Source organism: Chrysemys picta, chromosome 17 (assembly GCF_011386835.1).
Source record: "Chrysemys picta bellii isolate R12L10 chromosome 17, ASM1138683v2, whole genome shotgun sequence".
Lineage (NCBI taxonomy): Eukaryota > Metazoa > Chordata > Testudines > Emydidae > Chrysemys > Chrysemys picta.
The window spans coordinates 23,015,416-23,025,946 of NC_088807.1; the positions used below are offsets into that span (position 1 = coordinate 23,015,416).

Sequence of the window (10,531 nt, forward strand, 5' to 3'; positions counted from 1 at the left end):
GCTGTGGTCAGCAGTGGTAGAAGCAGGAAAGGAACCCAGGCTCCCAGCCCCTGCTGCTCTAACCCCTACACCCCACTCCCCTCCCAGAGCTGGGACAGAACCCAGGCGTCCTGGCTCCCTGCCCCCCTAATCACTAGACCCCACTGCCTGCACAGAGCTGGGGATAGAACCCAGGCGTCCTGGCTCCCAGCCTCCCTGCCCCCCTAATCACTAGACCCCACTGCCTGCACAGAGCTGGGACAGAACCCAGGCGTCCTGGCTCCCAGCAGGATCTGTCTCCTCCAGCCCTGATCCTGGCGGGGGAGGGGGCAAGATATTTCTTGCTCCTAATTACACCCCAGCCAGGCATCTCTGACCCCCCCAGCACTCCCTCCTCCCCAGGGCAGCAACATGGGGCAGCCATGATCCTCCTGCATATGGGAGAGGGACATTAGAGGCGTCCTGTGCCTTTAAATAGTGGGAGGGGGCTGGGGTGGGAGATGTTTTAAAGGGTGCCCCCAAGCTGCAGCCTCTCTTTGGTGGGGGAGGGAACCCAGCCTTCTGAAGAGGGAAAGGAGTGGGGGGGCTCTCCCCCTTCACCAGTGTCTCACCCCCTTTCCCCTGTTTAGGTTGCTGTCATGTGGGGCTGGGCCCTGCTCCCTGTCCTGCTGGCCATCTGGGGCACTGTGGGCTTCCTGGGTGGTGTAAGTAACATGTATGGGGGGGTAGGTGAGCTCCCCCATTCTGCCTTGGGCTTCCTGCCCCCCTTGGGTGGGGAATGGGGCACGGGGCCTGTCCCCTCCAGGGGGTGGGTCAGAGGGAGGGTGCTGAGGAGGGGGTTTGATGGGTGACTCTGAGACCCTGAGCTCCTGCCTCCCCTTCCCTTCGGGGCCAACTCTGTCACACGCCCCCCTTTCCCCCGCAGATACGCCATGTCCGTGGCCAACGGGTCTGTGAACGTCACAGTCGGGTTCCCGTATATCAGGTAGGTGGGTCAGATGCTGATCTCCGTTCCAGGGGTCAATCCGGAGTCACTCCTGTTTGCAGCGGGGGGTAGGGCTGGGTTCTGGTCTCAGCCCCTGGGGTCAATCCGGAGTCACTCCTGTTTGCAGTGGGGGCAGGGCTGGGTTCTGCGAGTGATGGGGCAGGGCAGGGCCAGAACCCGGCTGTATCTGTCGGGGTCTCTCTCCTCTTTCCCCAGCACCTGCGGCTCCGACCCTCCCCAGAGCTGCATCTTCAGTCAAGTGCTGAACGTGGGGGCGTTCCTGGGTAAGTGATGCCGGGACCAGCCACCTCTAGGGGGCACCGGTTCCACTCGGCCCCAGGGCGGGGACTGGCTGGCTCAGGGGGTTGGGGAATGGGGTGCGGGGCCCTGTCCCCTCTAGCGGGCGCTGCTCCCATCCGGCCCCAGGGCAGGGACTGGCTGGCTCGGGGGGGGTGGGGAATGGGGCGCGGGGCCTGTCCCCTCTAGGGGGCGCCGGCTCCCATCCGGCCCCAGGGCAGGGACTGGCTGGCTCGGGGGGGTGGGGAATGGGGCGCGGGGCCTGTCCCCTCTAGGGGGCGCCGGCTCCCATCCGGCCCCAGGGCAGGGACTGGCTGGTTCAGGGGGGCAGGGAATGGGGCGCTGGGCCTGTCCCCTCCAGGGGGCGCCGGCTCCCATCCGGCCCCAGGGCAGGGACTGGCTGGTTCAGGGGGGCAGGGAATGGGGCACGGGGCCTGTCCCCTCCAGGGGGCGCCTGCCCCTCTGACTTGGGCCATCTCCCCCTCCCAGTCGTCTGGATCAGCTACCTGAGGTTCCAGCAGGTTCGGGACTGGGGGTGTCCCTGCGCCCTGAACACGGCCGGCCTCGGCCTGGGGCTGCTCTGTGCCCTGGGAGCCTCTGTCGTGGGCAACTTCCAGGTACGGCGCTGGGGGCAGGAGGGAGCCCAGCAGGGGTGCTGTGCGGGAGAATCCAGGGGGGCTCAGTGGGGGGGGGAGGGGTGCTGTGGGGGGGGGCAGTGTGTGTGTGGGAGCCCAGCAGGGGATGCTGAGCCCTGGGGCGGGGGCGCTGTGCATGGGGCAGGCAGCCCAGGGAGGGACGCTGTGTGTGGGGGAACCTGGCGGGGGAGCTGTGCGTGGGGGTGGAGTGTGTGGGGAGCCCAGGGGGGGGGCACCATGCATGGGGGGGAGCCTGGGGGGAGCAGCCTGGGGGGGCTGCTGTGTGTGTGTGGGGTAGCCTGGGGGGCAACTTTATGGGGGGGCAGCTCAGGGGGCTGCTGTGTGTCGGGGGGCCGGGTGGGTGCTGTGCGGGGGGGTATCTGGGGGGGTGCTGTGGGGGGGGCGCTCTCCCACCTGCTCCCTTCTAGCCCTGGCAGCAAAGTAACCAGCTGGAGACTCACTTGTTTGGGGCGTTTCTGGCCTTCGTCGTGGGCGTTGTTTATTTCTGGGTCCAGGCGGCGCTGACCAATCGGGTGAAGCCGCATCACGGCGGGCGCTGGATCGGACCAACCCGGTTCTGTCTCAGTGCGGGCAGCACGGCCCTGCTTGTGGCCAGTATCCTTGGCGTGGAGGGGGGCGAGCAGGGGCTGCGGGTCGGGAGTGAGGGGCACCAGCAGAGCCGGGGCTGGCGGGGGCTGCGGGTTGGGAGTGAGGGGCACCGGCGGAGCCGGGCTGGCGGGGGCTGCGGGTCGGAGTGAGGGGCGCTGGCGGGGGCTGCGGGTCGGGAGTGAGGGGCACCGGCAGAGCCGGGCTGCGGGTCGGGAGTGAGGGGCGCTGGCGGGGGCTGCGGGTTGGGAGTGAGGGGCACCGGCGGAGCCGGCTGGCGGGGGCTGCGGGTCGGGAGCGAGGGGCACCGGCAGAGCCGGGCTGGCGGGGGCTGCGGGTCGGGAGTGAGGGGCACCGGCGGAGCCGGGCTGGCGGGGGCTGCGGGGTCGGGAGTGAGGGGCACCGGCGGAGCCGGGTTGGCGGGGCTGCGGGTCGGGAGTGAGGGCACCGCCCAAGCCGTTGCCCTTGACTCGGGCTCCGTGTTCGCTCTTCACGGGCTGGGGCTGCGGTCGGAAGCCGCCGCCTGCGAATGGACCTTGGCCCTGACCCTCTTCTCCTCTTCGGCCTCTTCGCCGTGGATTTCCGGCACATCCAGTCCTGCTCCGTGCGGCTGCAGCGCTGGGCCCCCGCCCCGGCCCTGGAGCTGGGCGCCTCCTCCACCCAGACCCTGGCGCTCTAGGCCCAGCCCTGCTGGCCAGCAAACCGGGGACAGGCACCCCCACGGCTCGGGGGCAGGGACCCCTTGTGCCCCACTGGGGCTGGACGGCCACCCCCAGCTCTTCCCCCCGCCCCCTGCTGGGGGCACTGCTGGGGGAAGCTCGCAGCGCTGGGGGCTGACTGGCTGCTGGATGGAGACTGGGTGGAGCCACAGTTCTGGTGTTGGGGGGGATGTTCAGAGAGCCCCATATTCCCCCCCCCCGGGGACAGAAGTGGTCTGATGCCCCCCCAGACACGGGGGGGGCTGTAATAAATGTGGGGTTTCTCATAGCTGGTGCCTCTGTCACATTTGGATGGAGGAGAGGGGCTGGGGGGGCAGGGGAAGGAGCAGAGACTGTCCCCCCATACCCCACACTGCCTGGCAGGGGCAGGGCATTGCTCAGAAATGGGCGGGGGAGGAGCTTGCCAGAGCCAGGACTCCTGGGTTCTTTCCCTGATGCTGGGGGGAGGGTTGTCTAGTGGGTAGAGCAGCGGGGCTGGGAGCCAGGACGCCTGGGTTCTATGATCAGGAGGGGGTGAGGGGGAAAGGCTGGCGAGTGGGGGTGGGGGTTACAATCCTCTCATCTCTCCATGGGGAGCGGGGGATACAGACCAGCTGCTCCTTCTGCCCTGGGTGCACCCCAGAGCCCCCCCACAGTCATTAGCTGATTCATCTACCCAGAGTGCCATGGGGCAGGGTGGGAGTCGGTGCCCCTAGAGGGGACAGGCCCTGCGCCCCATTCGCTGCCTCCCCCAGCGCCCCAGATTCCTCCCACGTGGGTTTGCACCTGGCTGGTGGGGAGCCAGGGTTTGGTGGCACTGATGGGGGGGGGGTTGAGGAATTGGGGGGGGGCTGGACTGGGGAAGGGGGTCTGAGTGGTGGGAGGTGGAGCCCCCTGGGGGGATGGGGGGTAGGGTTGGGGGAGGTTGGGAGGGGTGGATGGAAATCCGAGGCGGGGAAAACAAATGGAGAGTTGGGGAAGGGGGCAGAGCCGGGGGGGGGGTTGGGGGGAGGAGGCCTGGAGGGAGGGGCTGGGACCGGGCTGTCTGAGCCCAGGTCTCGGGGGGGGGGGACAAACGGTGTGAGGCCCCCCTGTGTGGAGGTGGTTCTTGGTCAGTTTTTTCTGTTTGTATTTTTTGGGGTTTTTTTTTTTAGAGCATCACTGATCCCCAAGACAGAGAAATGGGGGGGGGGACAGAGCGAGAGACAGACAAGGGGGGGGGTGCGGGGGTGCTCACTGGCAGCAGCTCGCCAGCATGGAGCCCAGCTCCCACCAGGATTGCCCGGGGGGGGCACCGAGAGGGGGGAGACGCCTGCCCCGGCTGGGGGGGGGGGGCAGAGCTGCGCGACCCGACAGGTGCCCCTCACTCCCGACCCGCAGCCCCTGCTAGCCCAGGCATGGGCTGTCGGCCCATTGGAGAAGCAAGCCAGGGCAGGTTCTCCTTCACTTCCTGTCCTGAACGGCCCCCGCGCCGCGCCCCACCCCAGAGAGGCTGCGTCTCATGATCGATCCCAGGCTGAAAAGGAATCCGGGGGGGGGGGGGGGGAGCAGTGTGGGACATAGGGTCCGGTTTGCTCCATGCTGGGAATCGGCGCGTAGGGGGACCGGCAGAGAGAGTAGTGGGGGGGGGCATCTTCCCCTTTGAGCTACACCAGATGGCTCGGCGGCTTTGCTCCGGCTGTGCCCCCATGTAAACGCCCTTAACCAGCTTCAAATCGGTTTAGTTTAAATCTGCTTCCATTTTCCATCACCTTTTGTAGCCGAGGCGCAGAACCCACGCCGGCACCTGTGCGGGTGAAGGCGAGAGTGGACGCCCCCAAGCCGTGTGGTGGGCAGACGCAGCCCCACCTGCCTTTCCAGGCCTGTTACCCCCTCCAGCCAGGGAGCAGGGAACCCCCCCCCCCCCAGCCTTGCCCCAGGGCGGAGCGGGGAGTGGTGTTGCTGTAGACTAAACCCATTGGATTTGGTGCCAGTTTGAGCCTGGGTTTTAACCAGGTTTCATCTGGTTTAGCGGCTTCCCTTGCAGGGCGGGTGGGGGAGAGGAGGGGTGCATCCTTAACAGGAGCCGGCTGAGGCCGGGTTAGGCTCTAAGCCCAGACGCTTTTGCTTGAGGTTGGCCTGGTCTGCACGGAAAAGTGAGGTGGGCCGGCCACTCCAGTCCAAACCGGCTTTCAGCCCCCCGGAAGGGGCGCGGGGTCAGAGGGGGAAATGGGTTGACGTTCACACTGGGTAAGAAATCGTTGACGGTGGACCACGGCTGCTGTGAAATGTGTTTACACTTGGAGTGGGTTTCACTCCGGTTTAACAAAACTGATTTCGACCCGGTCTACATGTGCCCAAGGTGCGTCGGTTTGGCCCGAGAATCTCATTCCCGGGCCTCGGGGGAGCTGCTTTCGTGAGCGGCGACGTGATGCGTTACCCTCCTACGACCCCTGATTTGGCCCTGGGATCTTCCCCTGGCTGCTCGGGGGGGGAGCCGTTCCCCTTCGTATAAATCGTTCACTAGCCCCCGGGCCGGGCGTGGGCTCAGCGGGGGAACCGGACGACCTGAGTTCCGGTCCCGGGTAGGAATCCGGCAGCCGGCGGATCTGAACCTGGCCCAAATCACTAGGCTAGTCGCTCGCTCCCCCAAATCGACACCCCTCGGGCCGGCTCGTAACTCAAATCCCATTGGACGCGGGGCAGATCTGTGCTTTCCCCGCCCAGAAATCGTCGAAGGTGGCTCATTGCTGCTACGAAGCTGGGTGAAGCGCGTCTACACTTGGGAGCGGGTTTCACTCTGGTTTAACAAAACTGATCTCGACCTGGTTTACGTGCAGCCGAGGCCGTGGCCTGGCCCAGGAGAGGGACCATTCACCTCGGGAGCCTTCGAGTTTCAGCCGCCTCCGTCGCTTTCCCGCCCGCCAAGGAGGCGCGTCGAAGCGGTCAGCAAGAAAGACGCAGCCAGAGCCCAATACCATTCCTCTGCCGTCTGAGTGTTTCCCGGGGCCGGGTGGGGTTTAATGGCTTATAACGTGCTGACGGTTTGGGTCCCAATTCAGAAACCGGCGGCTTCCCCCGCCCCACCCCGCCACGTCCCTCTGCGCAACCGGGAAACGGTAAAGAAACGGCGGCCGAGCAGAAAGCGGCGTCGGCCCCACCGAGGCGCGAGCAGGCCGGGGCCTCGTCCAGCCACAGCGAAGTCGGTTCCTTTCTTTCCTCGGATCCACCGCGGATGGAGCCGGCGCGGAGGCAACGCTGCCGGTTCCCTCCCTGCCTGGCTCCGGAGCTGGGGGCGAGCGGAGACGCGGCCCCGGGTTTCAAGGGACGGGGAGAGTTTCGCCCTGTGGGAGAAGAAAACGCCCCCCGTTTCCGGGACCGGCGTGAGCCGGCTTGATCTGGCCTCGGGGCGTCCACACGCGCGTGGGGACCGGAGCCTCCTGCCTCGCTTCACTGCAGCAGGGGGGCGGTGGGGGCCATGAAAGCAGTGTGGGAAGAAGCCAGCCAAGGTCCGGGATGGATCAAACCGGGGTGCGGGGGGGTTGTGGGGCAGGGAAGGAGGGGGAGAAGCGGAGGAGAGGGTAACGAATCCACCTATCCACTCCCTCCCCCATTCAATAAATTAAATTAAAATCTCGTTTTCCCCCCTCCCCGACGCCCGCCCTGGCCAGCCAGCCAGCCGCCCCGCCCCCGCTCCCCCCCCCATCGCCCGGCTCCATCACCCGGCTCCTCCGTTGAGTTTTTTGTTTTCTCTGTGGGGTTTTTTGTGGGTTTCTTGTCATTTGCAGTTTCCTTTTCGTTCTTCTGTGTTGGGGGGTGGGGGGGGGTCTTGTTTGTTTTCAATATTTACAGGTTCACAGTATGGTCTGCTCGGACGGCGGCACCTGCTCAGCCGTTGGGGGGGGCAATTCCCGTGTGGCCCCCCAAAGCCCCGTCAGGGGCCGAAGTCCCGTCCGTGTCGTTCTTCCTCTCCTTCCCGCGCTGGCCGCAGGGGGCCACGGGGGCCGGGGCCAGAGCGGGGGGGCCGGGCTCCCCGGGGGTCACGGCTGCTGCGGGGGCTGGGGGGCCTGCGTCCCGTTGGACGACACGAGTTTCTTTTCCTTGCACGAGCCGCGGCGAGGTTGCTCCGAGACGTCGGGGTCGGAGCGCCGGGAATTCTGGGCCACGCGGGTGGGGGTGCCCGGGGGGGCGCGGTTGCTGCCCGTTCTTCTCGTCTGGGGCGGGCGGAGAGACATGGATTAGAAACGGGCGACCCTCACTCCCGACCCCCAGCCCCTGCTAGTCCGGCCCTCCCTCCCCCCAGCCCTGCCAGTGCCCCTCACTCCCGACCCGCAGCTCCTGCTAGTCCGGCCCTGCCCCCAGTTCTGCCGGTGCCCCTCACTCCCGACCCGCAGCTCCTGCTAGTCCGGCCCTGCCCCCCAGTTCTGCCGGTGCCCCTCACTCCCGACCCGCAGCCCCCCCCAGCCCAGCCCAGCCCAGCCCAGCCCTGCCCTGCCCTCCCCCGCCCTGCTGGTGCCCCCAGGGGAAAGGCCGCGGAGCCGGACTCACCGGCGAGGGCCTGCACCGAGGGCTGGTCGTGGGAACTGAGCAGCTGAGCCTGGATCGTCTCCACGACCCGCTTGAATCGACGGCTGGGACCTGGGGGGAGATGAGAGGTTGGGGGGGGCTCCCCGGGTCCTGTGTTCTGGGGGAGAGGGGGGGTGCAGGTCCCAGGGAGATGGGGGGTGGAGGGTCCCAGGGAGATGGCTGAGGGTGACGGGGGCCTGGGGACAGGGGGCCCGGGGGGAATGGGGTGGGGAGTCAGGGGAAGGGTCCTGGGGCAGGGAACAGGGTCCCGGGGAAGTGGAGGCCCCGGGGCAGGGAACAGGGTCCCAGGGTCCCGAGGGAGCGGAGGCCCCGGGCAGGGAACGGGGTCCCAGGGTCCCGAGGGAGCACAGGTCCCAGGGGTAGGGAACGGGGTCCCGGGGCAAGGGAACAGGGTCCCGGGGGAGCAACAGGCCCCAGGGGCAGGGAACGGGGTCCCGGGGGAGTGGAGGCCCCGGGGCAGGGAACGGGGTCCTGGGGCAGGGAACGGGGTCCCAGGGTCCCGGGGGAGCACAGGCCCCAGGGGCAGGGAACGGGGTCCCGGGCCCACCTGAGATGAGGGTGAAGCTGACGGAGAACACCCCGCTGGTCCTTGGGGGCGGCCCCCCCTCCGAGGCGCTGATGTCCACCTGGAACCGGACGGGTTTCTGGAAGACGGCCGGGCCCCCGGACGCCCGGTACTCGGCCCGGAAGCTCGTCTGGGACAGGACGCTGTGACTTAGGCTGGGGATCTGGGGGGCAGACGCAGCGGGTCAGGAGCCCCACAGCTCTTCCCCGGCCCCCTGTGGCCCAGCCCCCTCCCCTCAGAGCCCCCTGCCGCCGGCCCAGCCCCTCAGCCCCCTCCCTCCTGCCACTCAGCCCAGCCCCCGGCCCTCCTGCCCCCCAGCCCAGCCCCCCTCACTCCTGCCACTCAGCCCAGCCCCCCCGGCCCGCCTGCCCCCCGGCCCCGCACCGAGAGGAAGGCGTGGACGATGTCGGCCTTGACGGAGCTGAGCGGCTTGTCCCGGATCACCACGAATATCAGCTCCTCCTTCTCCAGCGAGATGAAATTCCGAACCAGGACTTCTTCGCCAGCCTGGGGAGAGACGGGGGTCAGGAGAGCCGGGGGGGGGGACAGAGCCGGTGGAGCAGGGCTGGGTGGGGGAACTGGGGGGGCAGGGCTTTGGGGGCAGATTGGGGGCAGGGCTGGGCGGGGGGGAGCCGTGGAGCAGGGCTGGGCGGGGGGAGCTGGGGGGGGCAGGGCTTTGGGGGGCAGATGGGGGCAGGGCTCGGCGGGGGGGAGCCGGTGGAGCCAGGGCTGGCGGGCGGAGCTGGGGGGGGCAGGGCTTCGGGGGGCAGATGGGGGCAGGGCTGGGCGGGGGGGAGCCGGTGGAGCAGGGCTGGGCGGGCGGAGCTGGGGGGGGCAGGGCTTCGGGGGGCAGATGGGGCAGGGCTGGGCGGGGGGGGGAGCCGGTGGAGCAGGGCTGGGCGGGGGGAACTGGGGGGGCAGGGCTTCGGGGGCAGATGGGGGCAGGCGAGCTGGGGCAGGGCTGGGCGGGGGGGGAGCCGGTGGGGAGGAGATCCGAGGGCCGGGCCGGGGGGATGAGTCCAAGGGAGGGTCCATAGGCCCTGGGGGGGTTGGTGGGGGGCAGAGACAGGGGGGTCGGCAGGTGTTGGGGGCGGGGGGCCCAGAGGAGGGCGTGGGGGTGGCAGCAGGTTTGGGGGCAAGCGGGGTCAGCAGGTGGGGGCGGGGATGGGGCGGCAGTAGGGTCGGGGGCTCAGCGGGGCAGTTGGGGGGGGCCCGGGGGGGGGCTGGTTCCTCCCATACTCACTCTGGGAGGACTCCGGCGTCAGGCTGGACATCTCCTCAGGGTGGGGACTGTGGGGGGAGGGGGGGGTTAGAGCGGCAGAAACAGCAACGAGCCCCCTCCCGCCCAAGCCCCCCACCCCCTCCGATCCCCCCTCCCCCAGCAGGGGGCCACACCCCACTGATTCCTGCCCCCAATTTCCCCTCCTGCCACCCAGCCTTTTCTTCCCCCCCAGATCCCCCCATCCCGCTCTGCCCCCTGGCTCCCCCCCGCTCCCAATGTCCCCCAGACCCCCGGTCACCCCTGTGGCCCCCTGATCCCCAGAGCCCCTGTGGCCCCCCAGCCCCCAGCCGCCCCTGGTCCCCCCATGTGGCACCCCGATCCCCCAGCCCCCACTGCCCCAAGCTCCCTCCTGTGGCCCCGTGATCCCCGCAGCGCCCCGTCCCCCCACAAGCCCCCGATCCCCCCAGCCCCCCTGTGGCCCCCGGTCCCCCATGTGGCCCCCCCCGATCACCCCAGCCCTCTGCTGACCCCAGTCCCCCCACAACCCCCTGATCCCCCCAGCCCCCCTGTGGCCCACTGATCCCCCAGTCCCCCGCTGCCTCCAGTCCCCCCTGATTCCTGCAGCCCCCCACTGCCCCTGGTCCCCCCACAACCCCCTGATCCCCCCCAGCCCCCCTCCCCGCAGCCCCCCAGCCCCTCACCTTGCAGTTTCCGGCGGTGGAAGCGGGCGACCCCAGGAAGCTGTTCTTGATGGAGTTGAGGCGCGTTTTCCAGGCCAGGCCGGCGGCCCCGGGGCTGGAGGGGGGGGTCCCCCCGGGGGTGCCCGAGGGGCTGTCCTTGGGCGTGTGGACGGGGGTGCCCAGCGGGGTGGGGAGGGGGCTGCCCCGGGGGGAGGGGTGGGGGGTGACCTGCGGCACAGAGGCGGGGGGGGGCTTAGTCGGGGGGAAGCGGAAGCGGGAGGGGGGGCCGGAGGGAGGG

At 69.2% G+C, this 10,531-nt stretch overlaps 2 protein-coding genes across 2 annotated transcripts in view; one reads left to right on the forward strand and one right to left on the reverse strand.

Annotated features, from left to right (window-relative positions):
- Positions 1-478: 478 nt before the first annotated feature.
- Positions 479-3,355, forward strand: TMEM150B (transmembrane protein 150B). Its single transcript, XM_065570974.1, is given in 8 exon segments — positions 479-674; positions 676-683; positions 905-964; positions 1,181-1,248; positions 1,751-1,878; positions 2,334-2,556; positions 2,896-3,054; positions 3,057-3,355. Coding segments are annotated over 8 exon segments (828 nt in total). The 5' UTR covers positions 479-617; the 3' UTR covers positions 3,182-3,355.
- Positions 3,356-7,082: 3,727 nt separating this feature from the next.
- The window catches only part of BRSK1 (BR serine/threonine kinase 1), a 19,394-nt gene continuing 15,945 nt past the window's right edge, over positions 7,083-10,531 (reverse strand). Inside the window, 10 exon segments of the mRNA XM_065570975.1 lie at positions 7,083-7,328; positions 7,330-7,393; positions 7,728-7,817; positions 8,314-8,494; positions 8,716-8,816; positions 8,819-8,838; positions 9,571-9,613; positions 9,616-9,621; positions 10,255-10,278; positions 10,281-10,461. Of these exon segments, the coding sequence (XP_065427047.1) occupies positions 7,220-7,328; positions 7,330-7,393; positions 7,728-7,817; positions 8,314-8,494; positions 8,716-8,816; positions 8,819-8,838; positions 9,571-9,613; positions 9,616-9,621; positions 10,255-10,278; positions 10,281-10,461 (819 nt within the window). The 3' untranslated portion in view covers positions 7,083-7,219.